General features: G+C 35.5%; 1 protein-coding gene across 14 annotated transcripts in view; it reads left to right on the plus strand.

The window, feature by feature from the left end:
* The window catches only part of RAF1 (Raf-1 proto-oncogene, serine/threonine kinase), a 100,294-nt gene extending 74,661 nt beyond the window's left edge, over positions 1-25,633 (plus strand). For 8 of the 14 annotated variants that reach the window (XM_087923937.1, XM_026724222.2, XM_026724200.2 and 5 more), the window contains 15 exons: positions 305-417; positions 1,534-1,636; positions 3,024-3,181; positions 5,766-5,861; positions 6,804-6,957; positions 10,450-10,477; positions 11,839-11,963; positions 12,901-13,018; positions 17,384-17,468; positions 19,368-19,544; positions 20,396-20,442; positions 21,281-21,399; positions 22,244-22,375; positions 24,006-24,140; positions 24,491-25,633. In XM_087923937.1, the coding sequence (XP_087780063.1) occupies positions 305-417; positions 1,534-1,636; positions 3,024-3,181; positions 5,766-5,861; positions 6,804-6,957; positions 10,450-10,477; positions 11,839-11,963; positions 12,901-13,018; positions 17,384-17,468; positions 19,368-19,544; positions 20,396-20,442; positions 21,281-21,399; positions 22,244-22,375; positions 24,006-24,140; positions 24,491-24,631 (1,731 nt within the window). In that variant the 3' untranslated portion in view covers positions 24,632-25,633. Of the gene's footprint in view, positions 1-304; positions 418-1,533; positions 1,637-3,023; positions 3,182-5,765; positions 5,862-6,803; positions 6,958-8,661; positions 8,722-10,449; positions 10,478-11,838; positions 11,964-12,900; positions 13,019-17,383; positions 17,469-19,367; positions 19,545-20,395; positions 20,443-21,280; positions 21,400-22,243; positions 22,376-24,005; positions 24,141-24,490 lie in introns of all 14 variants that reach the window. The other 6 variants (XM_087923933.1, XM_087923930.1, XM_087923928.1 and 3 more) reach the window with 1 other exon arrangement.
* Positions 25,634-26,126: the final 493 nt, after the last annotated feature.

The raw sequence follows: 26,126 nt of genomic DNA on the forward strand, positions 1-26,126 counted from the left end.
ATGCCAAAAAAGAAAGAAAGAAAGAAAGAAAGAAAGAAAGAAAGAAAGAAAGAAAGAAAGAAAGAAAGAAAGAAAGAAAGAAAGAAAGAAAGAAAGAAAGAAAGAAAGAAAGAAAATAATTGACAATAGTAAGGAGATAAATTTTCAGTTCAGTTTACTAGCATTTAAGGCATCTGGCTATTGTCTAACAAATTGTTTCTTCTAGAGTTTAAGAACAATTGCTCTATAATTGAAATATGAAGATTAAGAAGCTAAATAATTTATATTTTTGGAAATAGAAACACTTTATTTTTGTGCTTAACAGGTAAATGTACGTAATGGAATGACTCTTCATGACTGTCTTATGAAAGCACTCAAAGTTAGAGGTCTGCAGCCAGAATGCTGTGCTGTGTTTCGATTGCTTAATGAACACAAAGGGTAAGAATTGGAATTAAGTTGAATATAAATAATTTCTTCCCATGAGATTATTTATGATAATATTTAGTATATTTTATTTCATATAGGAGCTGCAGATTCTTCTCTTAAGACAGGACCTTTTTTTTTGTTTTACACAAATCAGCTATGATTCTTGCTTTAGATTGGGGTGTCAAACTCGAATTCATTGAGGGCCGCATCAGGGTTGTGTTTGACTTCAGGGTGGGGGGGTGTAGCCAGGATGGGCGTGGCTAGCTTGACATCCATTTTCAGCTGCGACGGTATCCTGCAGCTTTCTGCCAGTGAAAATGCGCCCCCTCCGAACTCCATTTTCATTGGCAGAGGGCTGCAGGAGTTCATTGCAGTTGAAAACAGAGCTCAGGAGGGCCACATGTGGTCCTCCCGAGCTCCATTTTTTGCTAGCAGAGGCACTGTGGGCCAGTCCTTCACTTTTTCCAGGGCAGCCCTCGGGCCAGTCCTAAGCAGACTGGATTCGGCCTGCAGGTCTTGAATTTGACACTCCTGCTTTAGATATTCCTCTACTTTTTATAGGACAAGTTCAAATAATTCTATACCAAGCTGCTGGGGAGGATAACTTCAGTCTTTCTAAGGCTTATACTGAAGGCCACATTAGACCCAAATCATGGGTGATGATGTCAGTTTCCTTTCTTCTCCTGAATGTGTAAATTCCAGATAATTTCAGGTTCACATGGATAGATGCTGTTGCACCATGTTTAACAAAGTTAGTGATGATGCCAAAATAACAACAGATACAATGACATCAACACAGAAGTGTAGAATTATGTGCTTGTGTACTATACTGATGGCTGACCTAATTACAAAATGATGGTATTTGTATGGTGATGTTTCATACGTTTTATCAGGTGCCACCCTTGGCTTCCACGAACAAGTATAATACCAAGTCTTATTGCTTGCAATTTTTGTATACTTCAGCCCAGAAAGTAAAATACATTATCATGTGTATCTTAAGGTAGTTCTAACTAACATTTATCTGAAATAAATGAGGTTTCCAAATAATTCTCCCCTCCCCCCATAATTCTAACATCTTTGGAAAGTGAATACTTGCAGATATTTAAGTGGTTTTATTTGTTTTTACAGTAAAAAAGCACGATTGGATTGGAGTACGGATGCTGCATCCTTGATTGGAGAAGAATTACAAGTTGACTTCCTTGATCATGTTCCACTCACAACACATAACTTCGTATGTTGATCTTTTGTATGTATAGAAGAACTGGAAATGCTTTATGGAAAGCAGTGCTGCTAGATTTCTATACAGACCTTACCCTTTATTTTGTCTTGTCATAAAATAAACATGTAAATCAGAAAACTGTACTATCGTTGAGTTTTCTGTTCTTTCCGATAATGATATAAAACAAACAGTTTTGTTCACTAGTTTTGTAGTATATTGTCTTTTTCTTTTCTGCAGTTTTTTTCCCTGCTTGCATTGGACATTTTTTTTCCTTGCAAGAGTGAGAATTACCAAGTGCAGTTTAAAACCTCTCCTTTTAAAATGTCCATTAAGATGGTCAAAGTGTAGTTGTGATTGGATTTTATACCTAAGGTAGTCAGGGGTGAACTACAGTGTTCCTCCTTTGATCTGGATATCAATGCCACAAACTAATTTTCTTAACCGTTTAGTGATTTTTCCATTCTTTATGCTCCTCTGTAGTTCTTAGCAGCAAATTTGTGAATGGGTTCTCCTGGTATATATATACTTAAATATAGAGTAGTCAAAGATATTCTGACCTTCTATTTCTTGCATAAGGAAAGAGGCAGAAAATACTCTTAATTTATGTTATGATCCTGTTTGCACCTGTATCATTGCTATGCTTAATGCTTCTTCCAATCTTGGCCTAATAATTTTAATAGAACATTCTCACTAATCAAGTACAGGAATTACAAAATGAAAGTATGGAGGGAGCAGAGGACAAGCTCTTTTTTGCTGAAACTTTTGAAAATTGGTGAGAAAGCTGTAAAGAAAGACTCTAAACTTTGCTGAATATGCAGTCCTCTGTATGAAATATGTAGTTCTCCATATATAAAAGCCCTTGTCATCAGTGTACGAAGATTGGAACACACAATTTCAAGATCCTTTTGTTTTTTCAATTAGTAATGCATGCATTGGGCTAGGATATATAAAGATACTCAAAGTATTTTTTTAATAATCCATCTGTAAATTTAGGATGTGTTAACCTTCCTAAAATTTATGTCCCTTGGATATGTTGAACTTCAAAGAATCTTTGAAATTGATATGGTATATAGTGAGAAGAAAAGATAATTGTGAGCAAATACAATAGGTACTTGTTTTTTTTGGGGGGGGGGAATTAAAGGAAAATTTGAGAATTTCTTCTCTGTATGATATCATATATACAAACAGAGAAAAACCTGTTTGAGCATGTATTTGTTTCTGTGTGCTTATTAAAATTTGATCATGATGCTAGAATTTGCTGAATGCTATAAAAGCTCAATGCCCATGAAACAATTTGAAAATATAAACTAAAGTTAGTTTTTGAAAACGTATTTATTGAAAGATGTTTGCTCTTTGTAATTGGCAACATAAGTGACAAACAATTACAATTGTTTTCCAGGCACGGAAAACATTTCTGAAGCTTGCTTACTGTGACATCTGTCAGAAGTTTTTACTAAATGGATTCCGATGTCAAACCTGCGGTTACAAATTCCATGAGCACTGCAGCACAAAAGTTCCAACTATGTGTGTGGACTGGAACAATATCCGGCAACTCTTGTAAGGACTTTTGAGGATCCAGTATAGAAGTAATTCTACTTGTTGAAATAATGCAGAGCTCTGATTCCTTTAAAAAAAATGATTGAAGAATTGCCTGTTTGATGATTCTTTCCTAAACTATATAAAAGTTACAGGGGAATGTTCTGAAAGTTTGAACTACTTTTGTTTGCTATTATCATTTCATTTGCCTAGTTCCTATCTAATGCCTCCATCTATGACTTGATATGCGCTAACAGCGTGCATATTATTTTAATCATGCACTCTAGCTACATCTTTTGTACTTTTTGTTTGTCCTTAGTATACCTAGCAGGAGTTAGGCTTTGGTCTGTGTTCGTTGCCAGTGCAGTTTCCTTAAAGTACTCAGGTGTTTGTTTTTCTTTTCTTTTAATTCTGGTGCTTGTCTCAACAAGTATTTTCAGGAATGGGGAAAAGTATTTGTAAAATTAGCTGTCTCTCCTGTTGGTTTAGAATCTTTGTCATTTCACACACTGCTGCAAAATTTATAGTGGGTTTTGTTGCTCAAAGATGCAAAGCAAGGTACTTGTATAGAATCTAAATGTACTCGTTCTGACATTGTAAAAAAGATTCTGCTAAAGCTAATACGATTCTTTTGATAGAATTACCCTAACTTACACATTTCTGCAAAGAATATGCGAAAGCATTTAAAATCAAAATGACATGCTTTGAGTTCAGAATGGCTGTTCTGCATTCATTATGTGTTGTTTCAATCATTTTGATAATATTTGGAACTAGAAATCCCCCCTTCTTTGAACCCAAAATATCATGTTTCCAAGTAACTATTTTAGACTCAAAATGGGAAAGCCTCAAAGTTGTTTGAATCCAAACTAATTTGCGTGCCCCTTTTGCCTTTTTTCAGTTACTCATTTCCAATTTGGTGCTATCATTTCACCATGATTATCTGTTAGTAACTGTTTCTTTGAGTTCTCTTGAGCTCCTCTGTATGTCATCAGTGACAGTATGTATACACCTGACACCTTTCCTCCAAATTGTCTTTTTTCCTCCTAGACCTCAGGGTCTCCTCCAATGACTTTCTCATTTTGTGTCCAAAGTACTTAAACTTTTGCTTCATTATTAGTCCTCTCAGTGAATAATATAGTTTTAATTCATCTGGCACCGAATGATTTGTGTATCTTGTAATCCAAGGTAATCTAAACAATTTTCTCCAGCAACTATAATAGAGAAATATTTCATTGTTCCATCTTTCTGGTGGTTCAGCTTTCAGGGTAGTGTTTTACCATTAGGAAAGTCAAGGCCTTGGTTTGTACCTTTGTATGGACTTTTGTGGCCAATTTGACATCTCTGCACTTCTTTCACCTTTCTTTCAAGGAGCAAACAGCTCTATTTTACTCCATATTTTGCTTGTACCGTAGTTTCTTGGTTGTCTTAAAAATACTTGAAAAGATAAATGAGTTGGACAGGTACACCCATGTTTTTAAGGGCTACTTATAATTAGTTGCAATCTTCACAGTCAAAAACCTTTGTATAATTAATAAATATAAGCATCTTTTTTGGAATTCTCTTGCCTTTTTTTATTATCCATCAGATTTTAGTAATATAATCCTGGATCATTCCCCTGCTTTTTCTCAATCCAGCATGTTCATCTGATAGTTCATGTTCCATCTATTATTGAAATCTCTTTTTATCAATTGAATCCCATAAACCTATTTATTTTCATTCCATAATCATAATAGGATATTATTCTGAGATGCTGAAGTTTTATAGTTTGCCTGATAGTATTTTGGGCTGTGGAATGAAAATATTGGTATAAACGTTCATTTTTCTTGGGTATAACCCTATTGCTCTGCTTTGTTTGAGGCTAAATTTTCCCATTGTTCCAGATACTGTTTTACTTCCAATTTTAGCAGTCCAGTCATTTAAAATGAGTGTGGCATCTCTTTTTGGCTTTGTGTTGACAAAGTGCTGCAAGTTGCCGTAGAATGCTTGCTTCCACTGTACCTGTGGTTGGAGCATAGATTTGGACCGTGCAATAGAAGATTTGATTGCATGGAGTCACATGCCAGTGAGTTTCAGTGTGCTGATTCCCAGAATTCAGTGTCCAATCTTGTTGCTGTTGCTCTGATAACATCAAGTTTGCCTTGGTTCATGGTTGTAACATTCCACATACCAATGGCACACATATTTTGCAGCACTGAACTTTTTTTTTTGCCTCTGGCCACATCCTCTTGGCCTTTAATTTTGTCTGTATTACCTGTTCAAACGTATAATTTTAATTAAACTGGTTCTCAAGATAAATGAGAAATAGAATAACAATCCTTATTCCCTTACCTAAGATATAATGCTATGAAGAAAAAATGAAAAAAAATTGTATCAGTAAAAGAATTCTAAGTTTATCATGCTAAGTTGTTCTTTGCTTAACCATAACTTGATCATGATTTTGCCTAAGATGATTTGTTGTTGTTTTTTTTTGAAAAAAACATCTTTAATTCTTTAATTTTTGAAAAAATTCTTTAATTTTTGAAAAAAACAACAACACAGTTGCCCTGGTTGAAATGTTAAGATCTCTTGGATTCAGTAATTTTTTACTTGGATGCTTTGATTTTAGATTATTTCCACATTCAACTGTTGGTGATAGTGGTATCTCTGCACCTCCTTTGATGACTCGGCGAATACGTGAATCTGTGTCTCGGATGCCGCTTAAGTAAGAGGCCCATTAAGTTGTATTGTATTACATTGTTACTGTTTTTCACAAGATAGCAGTATTATAAATTTCTGGGCAAAATTCAATGTGTGAATGAATTTTTTTTTTTTGAAAGAACACTTCAAATTGATTCATTTCTTCACTACCACTTCAGGCTGCCCAGCAGTAGTTTTGCACAGTCATCATAAGTTAAGAAGTAATTCCTTTGCCTCTCAATCTAAAGTAGTAAGTGCTTCCACTTCACTTTCCCTCAGCCACCTAGCTCTGCTCTTTTCTGTGCCGAACTATCTGCCACAATGCACCACCCGCTGCCATACCCATCACACTATGTGTCACTACAAGCGATGCCCTACTTTCGTGCCACCAGAGCCAGGGCCTTTTTTGTGTCCTGGGAAAGAGGACCCCAGCTAGTAGTGATGCACAGTGCATACCTGCCCAATCTCCCTAATGCACACCACTGCCCCTGGCCCCTGTCCGCCACTCATAGTTTCCACAACTGGCATGTGGAACATTGCTACAGTGCTCCTCCACATGTGGCCGGGATGAAGAGCACAGGGGCAGGCAGGAAAAGATGGTGGGGAAGCAACTGGGAAGGCAATTGTGAATGAATGGATGAATGTTAGGCGAGGACTACCTGGAGTTGCTTTGTAATGCACTCCATAGTTGAGAATAAATCTTCAGTTTAGGGGCAGGGTCCTTATTCAAAGCCATTGTATAAAATTGGTTTTTCTAATCTGAATGTTTTGGGAATCTCTGGGGTTAAAAACCAAGGTGGATTAGGGGGAAACACATAGTTGTGATCATTTCCAAAATAACCTTTTATTTCTAGAGAACTATATTATAAAGTGCGTTATTTTTAAGTAGGTTCTATAGATTTTCGCAAGTTAATGCTAAGTTCTTCATATAAAAACGTGCATCTATAATTTTGTTTTCTCTCCTTAGTTCTCAGCATAGATATTCTACACCTCATGTCTTCACATTCGGTGGAACCAATCCTTCTCCTGAATGTTCCCTTTCTCAAAGGCAGAGATCCACCTCTACCCCAAATGTCCACATGGTCAGTACTACTATGCCTGTGGATAACCGGATAATTGAGGTATTCTTATTCCCTATTATTTAATTGGTATTTTACAACATCTAACTGTATGTTTAATAACGCTTAAAGGGGTTTCATTCAGATGTATTTTTTTCTGATTTTCTAAATCATTAAGCTACGTTGTATGCTGTTCATTCACTGAGTGCCTGGCCTATGAAAAACCTTTTTCTCAAACATTTCTCAGGTAACATCCTCACATAATTTGTCAATTGTCTATGCTATTAGAGGACCAAAGAACAAGTTATTGCTGCCATGTATGTTAAATCTAATAATATATCAAGTTTTCAAAGCTATTATCCCTGCTAACTAATGAACAAGGGAGCCAGTTTTGATCTTTATAACTATGACTGTACTACAGCTGTGCTTTACGGTAGCTGATTGAGTAGAATAAAGAACAATCTTTGTACCACAGGACCACAACAACAATGCTATTTATGGTCTCTAAGATAAAAAGGCTGCTACATTATTCTTTCCAATATAGCATTTGAACAAATGATTTGGAAATACACCTTCTTACAATAAAAATATAATAATGAATGGAAAATATATTGTATTTTAATATTTTGGAATCAATTTATTTTGTGTAAAGCAGTTTGTTCATTCTGCCTTATTATAAGGCCTGCCATGAATAAAATTAAACAGATTGTGAAATGTTTGTTTGCTTGAGATCCAAAAGATTTTAGATTTAATTTTTACTTACTGTACTAAAAAAGTAAAAAAAATAATAATATTGATTTTCTTTTCCCAATTCAGATATCAAATAACAGGGTAGTATGTAGCCAATGTAGATTTTGGGAGGTATTATTAATATTGGTGAAGTTTCAAGTATGTGAATGTTAAAATGCATAGGAAGAGTTTATGAAAGATACCGAGAGATTTATTAAGAAGATATTCTTGCATAATATTGTTATTCAAATTTTCATTCTGGGAAAATCATTTGCCTTTACTATAAAAAACATTCCCAGGTAGTAGCTACCAAATTAACAGTTTTAGAGACATAGCAATGTTAGAATGTACTGTAATGTCTGATTGCATGAATATGGTGGGTTTTTCGTCATACTCATGTACATTGCATTGATCTGCCTTTTCGGGAACAGATAAAAAGGTTATGTTCTCACATCTAGAAATGCTGAAACCAGCAATGAAGTGCTTCTTAAAGTATTGAGATGAACAAAGGAGGAACATGATTTTTCCTTGGAGTCCATGATACTTTTGATTTTTTTTTCTTGATTTTTCATTGAATGAAGTTATAGGGGGGGTGTTGAGAAATGAAATGTCATTAATTAGTTTAATTCTACTTGATTTTGTACTATTGGGTTCTTTTCAGGTGTTTTTCTTATATGGTTAAGTGTTTTGTTTAGTCACAACATACTCAAATTCTTTTTCATTGGTCCGTTTTGCATGCAAGTTTGGCTTTTAGCAGAATCTTACTCCAATTTTGAGGAGGGGAAAGAAGATAATTTTGAGAACTTCCTTTTCAGGAACTTTCATAGTCTATGGAAGGTCAGCTTGGCTAACTTTGTGAGGCGATTGCATCAGTTTTAAAATTCTTGCAGTTCTTAGTGTAACTTATGCTTAGCTACTACATTAACTCTCCCCACTCCAAAAAAGGTCTATTCTATACTTCTTTCATCTTTAGCAGCTGGAAACTGTTTTTTTACTACTCCTTCTGTTCTTTTCTTATTTCTCATTGCTTTGAACTAGAATAACAGCCTGAATGCTTCTCCCAGGTCCTGGTGCAGACGATTCTGTTTAAGGGGAAGAGTAGGTATTATCTGGATGCCTTTGCTTGGTTCATTTAACAAAATTGCTAAAACAGCTGACCAGATTAGAGTGAATTAACTGAAACTTCATATTGAAGTACTGATGTGGCATGTTTGCTTGACCCTAATACAAAAACCAGGGCTGTTTTTTATTTACTAGAATTTCAATTGCAGTATAGCACTATAGAATAAGATCCCATAGCCACTTAGCCTGAACTTTTTCATTTCAATGTCATCCTCTTATATTTTTCAATTGCTGGTTAAATACGTATACAAAAATAGAGCCAGAAATAGTCATCTGTTTATTAAGGAATCAGTATAGACTCTCACTGAGCAGGTGAATGGGAATCTGCATTCACAGTTCAGGTTATATAAAGTAAGATTTCAGTATAATTTTTTTTCTTTTAAAAGTGAACACACAATACATAATTGAAGTGAAAGTAAGTGATTCTCAAATTAGTAAGACTTGGTATAAAACTTGAAATGGTACAATTTCAAAATGGCTGAAATAAAGCCATTTATTTTTAGCATTAGCAATTTGGGAGCTTGGTTCTATGTCTTGCTGAAAATAGAATTGATTTTTTTAAATGTCGGAAAAACAGCCTGTGTTCTACATAAATCTACAAGAACGTGCAATAGTTGCTTTCAGTCTTACAGGGATCTAAGTCATCATTTAGTGAACCTTGTGTGCACACATGCTATTTTCCCTTTGCACATGTGCAAGAACTGTTTCAGAAGCTCTGCTGATTATTTGGAAAACAAGTTTTATGCCTTGCAAAAGTAGAATGAAAACAAATAAACTTAGGACCTGAAGTTGTTCCCAATTGTCTTTTTTTATAATCTTTTCATAGATTATATAATTCTCACACAGGATTCCATTCAATTTTTTCAGAGCTTTATTAGAAAATTATTTGAACCTCCGCTATTTCTGTTTTATGGATTATATTCTCAAACCCATTTATCTTTCAAAAAAAATTCTGATTGGTTTGTGGCCAATTCACAGAAACAAACAAGTTCAGCTTCTTCAAGCCTTTAAGCCATTTTTTTTTGCCCATGTTTTGACTTTGGCATAGTGGGACATGTATATCTTTGTCAATTATGCAAATATTGATTTGGACAGTATTGGACAGAATCAGGAACAGTACAAATGTGTGTTTGATCATAGCTGTGCATGTTTTCATAGATTAGCATGAGTAACATTAAGGAAGAGAAAGAGAAACCAGCTCAGCCGCAGCAGTGCTATGCTGGAGGGCATCTGAATTTATTTTACAGATCCAGTTTGTTGCTGTGTTTTCAGCAAGGTATCTGCTTTAGACACTAGGATAAAAACCATTTTATGCAAAGATGAATTTGAAATATTAAAAATGTCCTATGCATTTGTTCTTCTTTTCTCAGTTTATTTATTTTGGATTGCTTGTAAGCAACTTCTTAAAATAATCTCTAAGCAGTGCACAAAAATGGGGATTTGATATTCCTGTACAAACTGCAAATAAATCACTTGGGCCTCATTTTGAATGCTAAGCATGTTATAATTGCTGAAAGTGCAGTTAGGGTTCCTTGTGCTTTGATTTGCCAATATCCTTTCTCAATATATGTTTTGGCTGATGTTTTGAAGTCTAAAATCAAAGCTGCTGTGTCAGGTCTCTTTCAGAGACATTGGCTACTGTTCTGTTTTTCACAGGGGTTATATTGCAAGAGTGACCTTATTTTTTTCCCCCTTTTGTTTCAGGATGCTATACGTAGTCACAGTGAATCTGGTGAGTGTGTTCACTAAAATATAATAGCTAGATACTCCTTAAAAGTGTGAAATGAAGCAATTCACAACTTTTTAATTTTCCTGCCAGAATGGACTACTTCAAATGTTCCAGATTTAGTTCTTTCCAAATGTATCATATTTTTTGGAATATAAGATGCATTTTTTCCACCCACCCAAAGGGGGCGGAAATGTCTGTGTATCCTACACAGCGAATGTTGCCGAAGCCCCATTCACCCGCCGGCCTGCACCCTTTGGCCTCTGTTTCCCAGCAATTTGCCTCCTTGCAGCAAACAGCCTATTTCAGCTTCAGCACAGCCTGATTAACACAAGCAGCTGATTGTTGGTTGGATCGGAATTCCAGTTTTGGCCTCCGCATGTCCCATTTTCTGCCCATTCTGATCCCGCTGGTGGAATGGGCCGAAAACTGGGTGCGTGGAGGCTGAAAACAGGGCGCGTGGAGGCTGAAAACTGGATGCGGAAGCAGAAAGTGGGACACACAGAGGCAGCAATAGGCGATAACGATCCCTGCAGCATGAAATAGCTGATTGTTGGGAGGCTGATCCAACTGACAATCAGCTGCTTATGCTAATCAGGCTGTGCTGAAGCTGAAACAGGCTCTTTGCTGTTTGCTGCAAGGAGACAAATTGCTGGGAGGCAGAGGTAGACTTTTTTTTTCTTGTTTTTCTCCCCAAAAGCTAGGTGCGTCTTATACTTCGGAGCATCTTATATTCTGAAAAATATGGTATATCTTGGGAAACAGGAAATGTTTCAAAATGTTCCTGAAAACAGGCACTTTTGGAAATGTTCAAATTATCTAGAATACTTAGGTCAGACAGAATGTTCTGAAGAGAAACTGCTCTATTTTGCATTATAGTGAGTAGTGTATACAATAGTCCTTAGATAGTCCTTGCTTAACGACCCCAGTTGAGACTGGGAGCTCCATCACTAAGTGACATAGTAATTAAGTGAGACATCACGTGACTGTGGCTGATTAACATCACTTTTCCCTGCCGTCATTAAGTGCCGGCTTCTCTATTAAGTCTGCTTGTGAGAAGCTGTCAGTGAAATGAACAAATGGTGGTCAAATGATTGTGGGATGCTGTAGTGACCATGAGGATTGGTAATAATTTTGAGCACCGTCACAACATTGTATGGTTTCTAACAGGGCAGCTATTAAGTGAGGATTACTTGTATAAATAGGAAGAGCTAAAATGTCACAGTCCAGTATAAGCTAACATTAATATTGTCATGTGCTATTTAATCTTTATACACTATGCCATATATGCAAGTTCTTGTCTACAATCTTTGCTTGTGGTCCTGTATTGTTAGAATCTTACTACTTTTTTCTTTAAATATTTTAAGCATCACCACCAGCTATGTCAGGAAGCCCCAACAATACAAGTCCAACAGGATGGTCACAGCCTAAAACACCAGTCCCAGCTCAAAGAGAGCGAGCTGCAGGAACTAATCCACAAGAAAAAAAAATAGTAAGTATTAAAATACAATTGTATGAAATGAATATAATACGGACATCAAATATCTGCACATGCAGGTCTGATTTGTACATCCATGTAACTAAATGTTTCTGACCTAACTTGAATATTATGCAAGTTTCTAAAAAAATTAATGAACTTGTCAAAATTGGTGTTTTCTCTTTATCATATCTGATTGGAACTCTGCTTGCAAGCTTGCAGATGAAATCCCAAGGTTTTCAATAGATCTTCTCTCCGCATAACTGTTCAAAGAAAGAAGAGGTTGGGAAGAGGAAAGGCATTAGCATCCTTTAATCAAATTAAAAACTCACAGGGCTTTTATAAAATAAAATGTTTTCTTATTTGTTCTTGAGGTATTCTCCCATACCTTCTATATTGGAATTCTAATGGTAGTATATGCTCCAGCTTCTTGAGGTAGGGCACGGGTGTCAAATGTGTGGCATCACGTTGCTGTCCTGAAGTATTGCAATGTTCTCCCCTTCACGGAGCTGGAGTGGGCATGGCCTGTGCATGATGCATCCGGCCCATGGGCTGCTAGTTTGACACCTCTGCGCTAGGGGAACTCATGCTAATTGACAACAATGAAGTGAGTGTTAGAAAAGAAGCAGAGGAACAGAAATGAAATTGCACTTATTTTTAGAAGAATGCAAGATGAGTTCTGTAACTTGAAACATTTTATCAGGAACAAAGTTATCAGATGATCCATAGATTTCTGAGAAGAAAATTAATGATTTAATCCTCTTTTTTTTTTTTTTTACAATATTTTGTGTTCAGATTTTAAATGCACAATTCAGCTTTACACACTGTACGGCCAATGTAGGTTGCGTGTTCAAGTATCATGAAACATATTTCATATATACTTTTAATAAAATCTTAAAATGTGGATTCCATGTCATGCTGTCTGTACTAGAAATACTTACTTGTTTTGCAGAGACCACGTGGACAGAGGGATTCAAGCTATTATTGGGAAATAGAAGCAAGTGAAGTTATGCTCTCAACCAGAGTTGGATCAGGCTCATTTGGAACAGTTTACAGGGGAAAATGGCATGGTAGCTGTTCAGTGTTTTTTCATTAACTTTTGAACTATATAAAATAGTAAAAATACACTTTTGGCTCTCTATACCTTTCATATATTTTTTATTCACAAGTAAGTAGTAAGGATTGTAATAATGTTTCTGATGAGTGGAGTGGTGTACCAAATAGCATATTTGTTATTGCTTCCAAAAGTATATAATAGGAATAACAGTACCGTCTTTTTTAAAAGACAGGAATAGTGTATATAATGGAATCCATGTGCCATAACTGAGGTAGTGTTAAGATGCAATAGTCTATCCAACTTACTGTGTCTTTCAACCATGTGGAAAGATACCGAATAAGAAAGACAGGATACAGGCATCATCATAAGATAGACATTTGACTCTGCTGATGCTCTGAAAAGGAATGACAGTAAATAAATACGTGTACATGTATATTTCTTCTGGTCTTGGTGCCCATGGGATAGAGTGGTTATGTATAAAGCTACTTACTGAGGAGAATGCCAATTTGCTACAGAAAAACCGGGCTTGACAAAGATCAAATGTTTATATAAATATGATGCAAATAGTTCAGTTTTTCATTGCCTCAATTCTACTTAGTGTGTCCATATCTAATAATATGAATGATACTTTTATCTCCTAATCAGCGATTTATACTGATTGGGGGAAAACCCAACATTTCATAACTGGAAAAGTTCTACTTAAGAATTCATCTAGGGTGCAGCACATAACCAGGGCAGCATCAGATGAATACTGCAGACTAAATTGAATTGAATACGACAAGCTAAATAGGCTAAAGGGAGTTCACAATTCATGAGGCTTTTGGAAGATAAGATATGGTTTCTCAAGGACTTAACTAAGGTTAAAAACAAAGCTAACCTGATAGGGTTTTACATGTGTTTCTTTTTGCTTAAAAATTTATGGATAGAAAAACAAGGAAAGCTGGTTAGTTGTTTTTCCTAGGATCAAATTTTAATTAGTTTTATGTCAGTAGTACAGAGTATCGAGATCAATTGCATAATTCTCTTTGTTATCTCAACTTTCTTTTCCAAACCCATTGTACATACACTATTCCAAAGGCAACAAGACCCACATCCTTCCCAAAAGGAAAGATTACATCTTATTTGGCCAAAATAAAAATAGGCTAGATTTGATGATTAAGAACTACTTTGTTAACTTAAAAGCGTAGCAAAATGCTCTCCAAGCATTTAACTTTATCAGATATATGCCATAGATGGTTTTTAATGAGTTATGCAGAGATCTAAGTTGTTTTTTCACTGTTTTTTTTTATTTTCTTTTTTTGTATTTTAAAAAAGTTAAGTAAAAAACAATAGGAAAAATAAAAGAAAGGAAAAGGGGAGAAAGGAATAGAATAGATACATCTAAGTACAGTACATACATAGAAGTATAATCCCTTTCATCCGTACTGTTTTTGGACTTGTATGTAAATTAATATTATTGCTGCTCTTGCATAAACCTTATACTGATGTGAGAGTTGAAATAAGAGTTCAAAAGATGAGATTTAATATAAAAAAATGAAGACTATTAAACAAAAAAAATGTGTTTAGAAGCATTCAAGCCACTCCATTCTTTTGTTTTCCCACCCCCACTGACTGCTACTTAAGTATTTTTCTACTATGCTTTAAACCACTATGATTACTGCTTATTTCTGTGGTTCATTTAATTATTTAAGGCAATTTCTTTTCTTTCAGAAACCATATTTAAGTGACTAAATTCAAGTTTCTGTGTGATATGATGCATGTAAGGGAGCCATTTCTTCTTGAATTCAATTAACTTCTGTTCAAAATATGCAGTCCAATTTTCCATTGCTGCATGTTCTCCAATCTTGACTTTCCAATCTTGTAGTGTCAATACAAGATCCCTGTAGTTTTTCTGAATTTGTAGTTTGAATATTTAGTACTGATTTGTTTTATGGGAATTAGGACTTTTGCCTGGCTAAAAGACTGTAAGTGAGACTCTTCTTTGGGCAGACTTTCAAAAAGAGATGTTAGATTCATGCCACCAGGTTTGATGCTTGTCGTCTTTCAATAAGAACCTCCAAACTTTGCCGAATCCAGAGCAGAAAAGACCAGTGGAAAGTGGAATTACTGGTTTAGCCCAGCTTCATATTAAGAAGTCATCTTAGCTATGCATTATACTTGCTAGAAGAGGCTTCCCTGCTCAAAGTGGCTAAGACAATTATTGACAATTTCCTTCATAAAATTGTGCTTCAACACATCCTTTCCATTACTCTGATGAAGGGAAAGCATATACGCTATTGTTTGAACCTTTGAAGACTGGGACAGTTTCCAGGAATACAGCATTTGAAACAGTGGCTAGGATCCAAAGAGCTACTTAACAGCCCCCATGTGCTTGGGTATTCTGTACGAGACCACCTACTGCTTCTTTTTAATTGAATAGACCCCTGGGCCATTATGCAACTTGTTCTGAGAATTTTCTATATTTTAACAGTGTTGGCTGGCAGCATTCAGGATGAGGGAGGGAAGGGGAAAGGTTGCTGCTTCACAAACTGAAAGAACCTTTGGGTTATGTAACCGATGGAGATCTTTGCACTCTGATCTGTATATTATTTTAAGCACAAGTGATGTTTGTCTCTGTTCAGATTCTTAAGAATAGTAAGCATACCTTCTGCAGAATACCTTCTGCTATTTGTGTTTTTTATGCAATCATTTACTATATATAGCTTTGTCCTTTAACTTTTGATTCACTTGTGCTATCAAGTTGGTGTCGACTCTTAGTGGTCACATAGGTGGATTTTTTTAACTGCATATTTTTTCCATGATGACCACCATATTCTCAGAAATTTTCAGAAGATGCCAAAGTTCAAAAGTGTCAATATTCTTACCAGCTTGCTTCTTCAAAGTTCAATTTTTACTTCCATAGAACAGGGAATGTTCTATGTCAGAGGTGCCCAACTTTTGCAGCTGGGTGGCCCGGCTGGGTGGGGTGGGAGAGGGGAACTGGGCCGTGTGAGCAGCGGGCCCTCATGCAAGTTGGCATAGCTCAACTCGCGTGAGCGGTGAGCCAGAGTGCACACACAGGCACACACAGCTCGACTGCACGCACATGCAGATGCAGCTTGACTATCTGTGTGCCGGCCCACCACTACATGGTTCCAAATAGGCCATGGCCTGCTGCAACCCGGGGGGTTGGGGACCCCTATTCTATCACAGGGTATGTCATTGCTTGTCCTGTTCTTATTTTTGTAGGTATAGACACATCATAGAATCTAGATATCTTTTCCCAGGGCCTTCATTCCTGCTCTACAAGTGCTAATCTCTGCATTTTTCTTGATTGTTTGTTTCTTTATTGTTGATAGCTTCTGTCTTTTAGGATCAATTAACTGCAACTTCAGTATTGCCATTCTTAATCCTGAGGCTGTTTATTGTGCCCATTGTCATTAGTCTATTCTTTATATTAATTTTAGTGCCAGGTTTTCATTCCTTGACCTTTATCATTAGAGCTTGCAAATATACTCCTGTATACTCCTGTCTCACTCCTTTATAGTGATACAAACTCCTTCCAACCTGGAAGGAGTCTGTCTGTATCACTATATTCTATCTGCACTGTGGCTTCCCGACTTGTATGTATAATTCTCATGTGGAGAGTGAGATGTTCTGGAATTCCTGTTTTTCTAAGCACGTAGCTTGATGTGATCAATACAAATGCCTTTCTATAATCAATTCTTTTTTAAAAACTTAACAGGTTTAAAAATATAAGTTAACAGAATAATATGTTTAATAATATGAAAATATTTATTAGATGAACTATTTAGAATTTGAAGTGACCTGTTTTGAGGGCAAAATAATGGTTTATAATATGAAATGTACATCTTGGTCATATTTAGAGTTCAACACTATGTCTTGGAGTCAAAAAAGGGATGAGTCGGAGAACTTGAATACATTTTAAGAAATAATCAAAACAGCTTATTCCATACAGGAACTGGGTTGTTTCAAACTAAAAACGGAGAATTTTTCATTTAAAGCACTTTGCTTTTAGCCAAATTGGTATTGGGGGAAAACGCTTTTGTGCTTTTCAATATTTTCATTTTATAGGTCTCTGTCAAGAAGTATACATTTTTATGAAACAGCCTGGTGCAGTGGAATTAAACTTCTAGTTTTGTACTTTCCACTGTAACTGGCATGTTATTTTCAAGTTCTCCCTTGCTATAACTGCTGTTATATATATATATAACATATATACTTCGAATCTTACGCGGGAGAAAACCCGAACAACCAAAGATCCACATACAAATACCCGCGAGAACCTCAGAAAACAAATATATATATATATATTGTGTATTTGAAACTTTTCGATGATTGATTTTGGTGTTATGCTTATTACTTATTATTTTTGCAGGTGATGTAGCAGTAAAGATCCTAAAGGTTGTAGATCCAACCCCAGAACAATTTCAAGCCTTTAGAAATGAAGTAGCTGTATTAAGGTAAAATATTACTAGGATTTCAATACAGTGAAACATGCTGGTGGGGAGAATAAAAAAAGAAAGTTGATTGATTGATTATGTTCTATCAAATCAATGTTGATCCTTCATGACCACACAGGATTAAAAAAAAGAAAATTGTTAATGTAATAATTTCAACAAATATTTTAAGGGAAGCTAGCAGGTAGTTATTCTTTATTTTAAGGACAAAAAAATAAAGGCATGAAATCAGCATGCTTTGTTCAGATATCTGCAATGTGCTGTGTATATCCATGTGCAGTGACAACTTTGAGTTTAGATATAATATTGCATTTATTCCAGATTTCTGGAATTTATGTTGAAAAAGAAAATGGAAAAAAATTCTGAATTTCATTGTTTAAGAAAATTCCTGTTTCTTAAAATTATCCTGTCAGTGTTGTTGCTTAGATTGTAGTGAAGTTTAAAATGCATTGCACTTACAGATCTAAAGAAGTATCCGTAAAAAAATAAATACATCAAAATATGTGTGTGTGTGTGTGTATACATACATCATACACACACACACAGGTAATGTATACGTACATCATACATACACACACAGGTAATGTATAAACACATATAAATTGTATTAACATAAAGCAATACTTGGACTTTTCAAAATTTTAAGTAATATTTACATTCCATCATAGCTAATATATAGATTCTAACTACCAAAGATCTCTTCTTCATCAGTTGTCATCCTTAGTTCTGCCTAATTTGTGTTGTGATGGGAGAAATATATACGCCTTGATATTTATGTAAGCCAATGGTAATGTTTTCTATCTGAACTCAAATTTTAATTGATGCCATTCCGAAGTCAAGGCACTATGCCTCAAATGTTTTTAATCCACCGAGTATATAATTACTTTCCTTCATACAGGAAAGCTAACGATGGCAGCTATACTTCTTTCACCTTGTCTTTCAAATACTGAACTCTCCAGCATGGAAAACAGTTCTCAGATATTTCAGTTTCTTAAAATGTTTCATAACTTTCCTGTTAATTTACCACACTGAAAGACCATTTTTTAAATGTATTGAATGATAGTTAATAATGAGGCAGTTAATTTTAATGCTCTCTTTGGTTGAGATACTGTAACGGCTGTATTATCTCTTGGCAACAGACCGTATAAAAACCTGATCCCAAGCTGTATTTGTCCGTGGTGCTTATGAAGTGACAGTTAATGGGCTTTGTGCCCAAAGCTCTGCTTTTCAAATGATCTGAATTTTGGTACTGTGAGGCATGAAAAATCAGGACCACCCATGTAGTTCCAATTAAACTGATTCATTATTAATCCTGCCTGTGTACAGAAATATATTAAACTATCTTGGCTTTACATAAGGATCAGCAGAATTCAAGGTGGAGGGGGGGGACTTTTTTCATCTGTGGCTATGTAGATTCTCTAGGCTAATGCCCTCTTTTGACTCAGCACGCAGGTCCTGCCGCTCCTTCTCCTATAGGTGCAGGAGTATTAATATTGTTAGTATAAGTATTTTTGTGTTCTTAATCTGTGATTTTATGAAGATATTAAGTAAATGGGAAACAATATGAAATTCTGTGTGATATAAACGAAAGCAATGAAATCAACTGCTAAGTACCCCTATACAAATTAAGGGACCCTAGCAGGTGGGGGAACCACCATATACTAATACATGCAGCCCAAGTAATTGAAAAGAATATTGTTTTGGAATTATAGCAAAATTAAGACTAAATGTTAGTATTGAAGAATTAGTTTAGAAGTTCATCCATATCACACATTTGTTTTATATTATATTGAATAACGCATGTGAAGCTGGACTTTTGGCATTTTTTATTGATGTTAAGAAGTTTTAAATTAAGGTGTTTAACATTTCAGCTGAATATGCTTTCTTATTTGTCTCTGGCAGGAAAACTCGACATGTTAATATTCTACTATTTATGGGCTACATGACTAAAGATAATCTGGCCATTGTCACACAGTGGTGTGAAGGAAGTAGCCTATATAACCACCTACATGTTCAGGAGACCAAGTTTCCAATGTTACAGCGTATTGATATTGCAAGACAGACAGCACAAGGAATGGAGTAAGTAGGCTTAATGATAACAGACCTTGTTGCATTAAGAGGCTGTTGAAGTGCAGTTGATTGCTCAGTAGAACAAAAATTGTTATAGAAGAAATGTTATCTTAAGCTTTTGGCAAAGACTTTTGTGATGATACAGGACTGCGCCGCTTAGTGATAGCAATCTAATAAAGGAGGATATTTGTAGCTCAGGATTGAAATGAGAAGTCCTTGGTACTCTCTGAACTTGGTTGTTTTCTTGCAAACGTTTCATTACCTAAACTAGGTAACATCATCAGTGCTAGTAATGATGTCACCTAGTTTGGGTAATGAGACGTCTGCAAGAAAACAACCAAGCTCAGAGAGCTCCAAGGACCACTCAGATAGCAATCTCTGGTTGCCTCAGATAGCAATCCCTGGTTGCCATTAAGCCAAAGACTTACTTTCAGCTTTCTATTAGCTTCCAACAAGAAAAGGAAGCCGGCAGGAAATCACAAATCTAGGTAGCTCACAAATGGCTGCTGTGGCATGGTGCAAGTGCAGTCAAGTGGGGGTGGGCGGAGTTCTACCAGGGTGGGAGAACACACAAGTGGCTGCTACAGCACCACACAAGTGAGATGGGTGGATGTTACGGAGTACGAGATCTCTAGGGTCTTAGTGTAACTGGGCTCTGGAGGAGAAAAAGCATTTGGAATAGGAGTGACTTACTAACAGTTCCCAAATGAGTGATCATTAACTGAGGGCTACCTGTATTTCTCTTTGTAGAGAAAGAAAATGATCCTGCATGGATAAAATTGTCTAAAACAGTTTGGGGAAGTTAATTCAGTTGCTTGTTGTTGTTGAGGTTTCTCAAATTTATCTCATTCTATTTATAGCTACTTGCATGCAAAGAATATAATACACAGAGACATGAAGTCAAATAGTATCCTTTCTACTTGTGAGATTTCTAGTAGTCAGTTGATTAAGACAGTAAAGAAGTTTAGTACTTCTAATTAAGGGTAATGATTTGGTGAGATCAAGATGACTGCTGTTGACAAAACAAATGAATCCTTCTGTATTCATTCAGTATTTTGATACTAATTAGGACTGAAAATTAGTATAAAAAGTGTCACAGAATGCAGCACTTACATATAGTCCCTAATAGAAAAGTGCTTGTGTATAATAGTTGGACTTGTCCTGCTTGTGGACAAGTTCTTAATCAGTTTTTTTTTTTAAATACAGTGCCCTTAGGCACTTTTCTACAAAAAGAGATAATTTAACTACTCTAGAAGTTAAAACAATAAAAATATTTATAAACACAAATAATAAATAATAAAGTGTTCATATCATAAATTCAATGATAAATCAGTTGAAAGTAGCAAATGCCAAACAGTCAATAAATATTACACAATGTATTACTTAGCCTTTCTCTCAAATCAAAATGACAGTATTAAGAAGAAAATGGTTGTTGGCCTATTTGTAAATTTTGAGTTTTGTAGGTGGGAAGAGGGGAAAACAATGATCTTTTTATTTAGCAAAACACAAACACAAATAGTAGTTATCTTTTTGAAAGGCGGATAATGAAGTATAGAAAGTATACATAAGTGGCTCCTTCAGTTAATATTAACGCAACGTATTATATATTTTATAAATACATCAATTGCTATAAATATAGTTAACAGTATGGACAGCCTAAACACATTGGCTGAACCTACTTGCAAGTGGGACAGTGCTTGGTAATTCAAATTATGGTCCAGATGTGTTCCTTAACAATTGTGAAGATATATTTCTTCATGAAGACCGAACAGTGAAGATAGGAGACTTTGGTTTGGCAACAGTCAAATCCAGATGGAGTGGTTCTCAACAGGTGGAACAGCCTACAGGATCTGTTCTCTGGATGGTAAGTTATAAAGGAAAAAATGATTAAATAATGCTCCCATTGCTCCAACATTAATGAGGATTTCTACAAGAAATTTTGGGAAAAAATTAATTCCCAGAATATAGTGTTCTCTATTCCATTACAGCTATTTTTCCTTGTTATGAAAGATCCAGTGTTAATAAGTTTGTGTTTATAGGGCCCATCAAACAAAGTAATAATTTTGCTTCAAGACTTGATTTGGAGTCAGGTCCAGACCTACCTAGCCTGCCCTTATGCGCAGTTTCACACTTTCCACCCCTGCCTTCAGAATGTGAGGCATCTTTCACTATAGTAACCTAGAGTATTTTTTTCCCCAACCTTCCATTATATCCATGCAGAAGGTTGGTGCTGGGGAGAGATCTTTTATCCCAGTCTTTTGTATTCATCAAACGCTATAGCAACACCAGATATTTCCTTTGAAAATCGTGCGTAGAAGTCTGCAGTCTTAATTTAATTTGCTTGTCACTGACAGACATAATAAAGGGAAAAAAGGGAAGATAAAGTAGTTTACACCCAAACCATTCACCTTAAGTTATGCTTCATGATTTTTCTTTTAACCCAAGATCTTTAATTTCTTTGACCCTCTACTTCTTATTCCTTTTCCAAGCAGTGCATAACATTACTTACCTTGAAAGATAATAGTGAATGGGAATGCATGTATGGTCTTGGACCCAATTTAAATGCATTAGAAAATTACTTTCAAAGTTTAACACTCTTCTAGTCCACAGTTATGACTGTCGGTGGTGGGGTATATACAAAAAAGTGTGGGCTTTGGGGTGGCTTGCTATAATTTTTTTTTTTTTAAATCATGTTATGTTTTCCAAAGGCACCAGAAGTAATTCGAATGCAAGATAGCAATCCATTCAGCTTTCAATCAGATGTGTATTCTTATGGAATAGTACTTTACGAATTGATGACAGGAGAGTTACCCTATTCACATATCAACAATAGAGATCAGGTGAGAATTTTTTTTTATAGAATGTTTTATATTTTTGATCAAGTCTTGTTTTTAAATTATATTAAAAGTAACGAACAAAAACTATACACAGTTAAGAGTTGTATTTGGATCATATCTATCTGATACGTTATTGCATGCTTTCTCAATAATTTTGTAATGTTTCCTGTTTTACAGTGCCTCAAGTCAGTGTAATGCCATCATCTTTGTCCTAAGCTCTTTTCCTTTTTGAGCCACTACAGGATTCATCTTTTAAAAACAGAGATTTAGAATTCCCATATACTGAACTCATTGATGGTCATTGATGTTTTCACATTGTATATTCTAAGAATTTACTTTAGTTTTATTTGGTCTTCCAATTACTCTTTTAATCAGAGACTAGATGTACTTGTGTACGCTTCTTTTCCCTTCTTTTTTTAAAATCTACTTTACCCAGAGATCATTAATAATTATGCTAGCTGGGAGAAGGTCCTGAAATTGTTTTAGAACAGTGAAATATGATGGAATTGGTTTTTTTTTTAAATCTAACTAATCCAGTCTCTAAAGAGAATGTTCAGAGCATGCTAGGTTTTAACATTTTCACTTGGCATAATAAATATGACACTTTCCTCTAGTGAACATAATAAATGGGTAGTCTTCCTCCCGAAACGGAAGCAGGGAGACAGGGATTTCACTGGAAGCGTTCCCACTCATTCCAAATCCATGGAAGAAATGCTGACAATTCTGGGGGCACCAGTTGGAAGATGTGAAAGCCTGTTCTTGGCTGCTGATGAATAAATAGACTGAAAATGGTGCCACTACACAGGAGTAAAGTTGATACATTCCTGCCTTTTTCTTCAGGGATGAAAGAGAATTTATGTCTAGGGGTCCCTTGTGCCCTGTTTGGCTGTTAGACTCTGGGCCCTTCTGTCAACGTGGTCTAAAACATCTGTCCTTTAGGGAAGTTTTAAGAGGCACATCATTTGTTGCTAAGCAAAGGTATCTGTCTTCCTTGAGAAGGCTTGTCAAGGCTTGAAACTGCTAATTTTTGTACTTGTTGAATACAGCAATTCTTAGGCTCTTATGGATAAGGATTTCCTACTCTTTGATTAGCTTCTACACTCTATATTGTAAGGAGAAAACAAATGCTTCATCAAGGTCTATATTTCAGGAAAGTTATACCTCCATTTTCTAGTAACAGAATTGAATTGGTGCAACTCTGCATTAGCACATCCTTCTAATTATTTTCTCCTTGACGTGAATAATATAGAATGTTTGTTATATTTTTCTCAAGATGGCAACAGCTATAGTTTGCATTTGTATCAACTTTCATCCACATTTTTATGCCATAACACATCTGAAAAAAATTGGATTTCCAATCCTGCTATAGTCTGTTTCACTGCTTCCTTTTTTCTTTTCCCAACCTGGCAAGTGACTCTGATGGAACTTAATTTAGTGCAGTAGTAATGGCTACTACTAGAAAATGCCAGGGGTTGGGTGTATGCTTTTTTTGTATGAAAGGCTACTGTCCCGAGCTTAGCAGCTGCTTATTTACTCTTAATTTTTTCATGAGAATTATGAAAAGTTGATGCACATTTGCACATTTATAAAGTTGATATATATTTACAAAAATGTACTTATTTGTAATTTGTAGATCATTTTCATGGTTGGTCGTGGTTATACATCGCCTGATCTCAGTAAACTATACAAAAACTGCCCAAAAGCTATGAAGAGGCTTGTAGCAGATTGTGTGAAAAAAGTGAGGGAAGAAAGACCTCTTTTTCCACAAGTGAGTATAGTTTTGATACATTTGAATAAAACAAGATCAGAAAAAAATAGCACATACACTCTGTGAATTGCAACTCGAAAAATAAAAATTCTACTGTTACTGAACTCTGATTTGGAAAATGATCATGTTGTATTGAAATTAATGATGAGTGTTTCAATTTTCAAAATATATGAAATTGCCAACTCATAAATTATTCCCATTATTAACATCAGGTTTTCTTTTGTGTATCTATAACGTTCATGTTTCTAATGTTCACATGCTGAATATAATATTCAAAATATAATCTGTATAGGTGTGTTATTTCTGAAAAATAAACACATTTCTCACTTCCTTTCCCCCTCATCTTCCAGATATTGTCTTCCATTGAACTGCTGCAACATTCTTTACCCAAAATTAACCGAAGTGCTTCAGAACCTTCTCTGCATCGTGCAACTCATACCCAGGACATAAATTCATGCACATTGACTTCAACAAAGTTACCTGTGTTCTAGGAGATCCACGTGCTGTCTTCACAGTTCTCCCCAAATAACAGTTATTTTATAGCAGTTGTGTTTTGAAAGCTTCAATCTACAGAATTGAACAGCCAGCGTGGGATTCACCTGGGTGCCAATTTTAAAGAGTGAACTGCTATGAATTTCTGATGTTCTAAGCCTACAGGAACAAAACTCCATGTTGCCTTTTGCTACAGTTGATCTTATGGAAATAGTGCACAGACTGTCTAAAAAGAAGTTCTATTGCTATTTTTTATAGATGCACTTGAGCCTTATTTTTTCCCCGTATGCAAAACAAAAAACAAAAAAGGACAAAGGAAAAAAAGAGTATTACTTTTCTGGTTTCAACTCTTGCATTCTTTTGAACAAACTGTTATTTTTTTGTATAGCAACAGCATTTGAGAAAAGACAATGCAAATGGTGCTGTTTTTCTTATACCTTAAGAACATTCTGGCTTGGAGAAATCATAACTAAAATGCCAATTTGTAAAGATGACTTAAGGGAAGGGGGAAATGTAAGTTCATGAAAGTGTCCCCGCCTGAGCATTTGTCATAATCACTTAATATTGGTGGTTAAAGTTTCATCACTACAAATAAATTTGCACATAGGAGGAAAAAATCATTTTAAGATGAGATGTATATTATAAGTAGTACTCCTCAGAAGCTGGCACAATCTTGCTACAATCTTCATAAGGTAACATAAGAAACTTATTGGGTACTTCAGACTTGTTTCTTGCAGCACCTGGAGGGTTCATTAAGACATGATAGTTTTGTGGGAGAAAAAAGAAATAAGCAATGTCGGTATATTTCTGCAAACAAGCAGCCATTAGACTGTTTGTGGGGGGGGGGATGACCCCTTTTTTCCTGAGATGCACTACCGTATAAGGAAATTTGGCATATACAGGATTTTTCCTTGCTGATTTGGGTTTTAATTTGTTTTTATTGCTCCTGTAAACCCAGGTTCTTCTGATTATCTTATTTTAATAAATAAATTAAATTTAAATTTGTCATTTTTTCTTTCTGTCTGCTTTGCACACCGCAGGTTTGATCTCCCAACATGTGTAGACACGTATTTAAGTATCCAATCAAATCCATAAATTCTACTTTTATCAAGTACTTTTAACGGAAGGGAACAAAAAATACTAAAAAGCAATTCTTTTTAAAATGCTATTTCATAAAAAAAAACACCATTGTATTTACAGCTTTTCACTGCATTATCCCACAGATACTTGACATACTTTGCTGGGTTCAGACTTGCACTCAACTGAATTCCATGAATGTGGGAAGAAGGGAGGAGTGATTTGTTCAATTCTTCTGTAGGCTTCTGTGATTTTCTATGCAAGAAGAAAACACCTTTCTTCTGATAGCCAGGTATAACTGGGTTGACCCATTCTTATTCTCTCTCCATCTCTCTCTCTCTCTCTCCTCTCCCTCCTTCCTCTCTCATTAAATCGTTAGATTACTGAAGCAGAAGGTTGTCATCCAATATATATGTT

Source organism: Pseudonaja textilis, chromosome 2 (genome assembly GCF_049901715.1).
Source record: "Pseudonaja textilis isolate UNSWEBS1 chromosome 2, rPseTex1.2, whole genome shotgun sequence".
Taxonomy (NCBI): domain Eukaryota; kingdom Metazoa; phylum Chordata; class Lepidosauria; order Squamata; family Elapidae; genus Pseudonaja; species Pseudonaja textilis.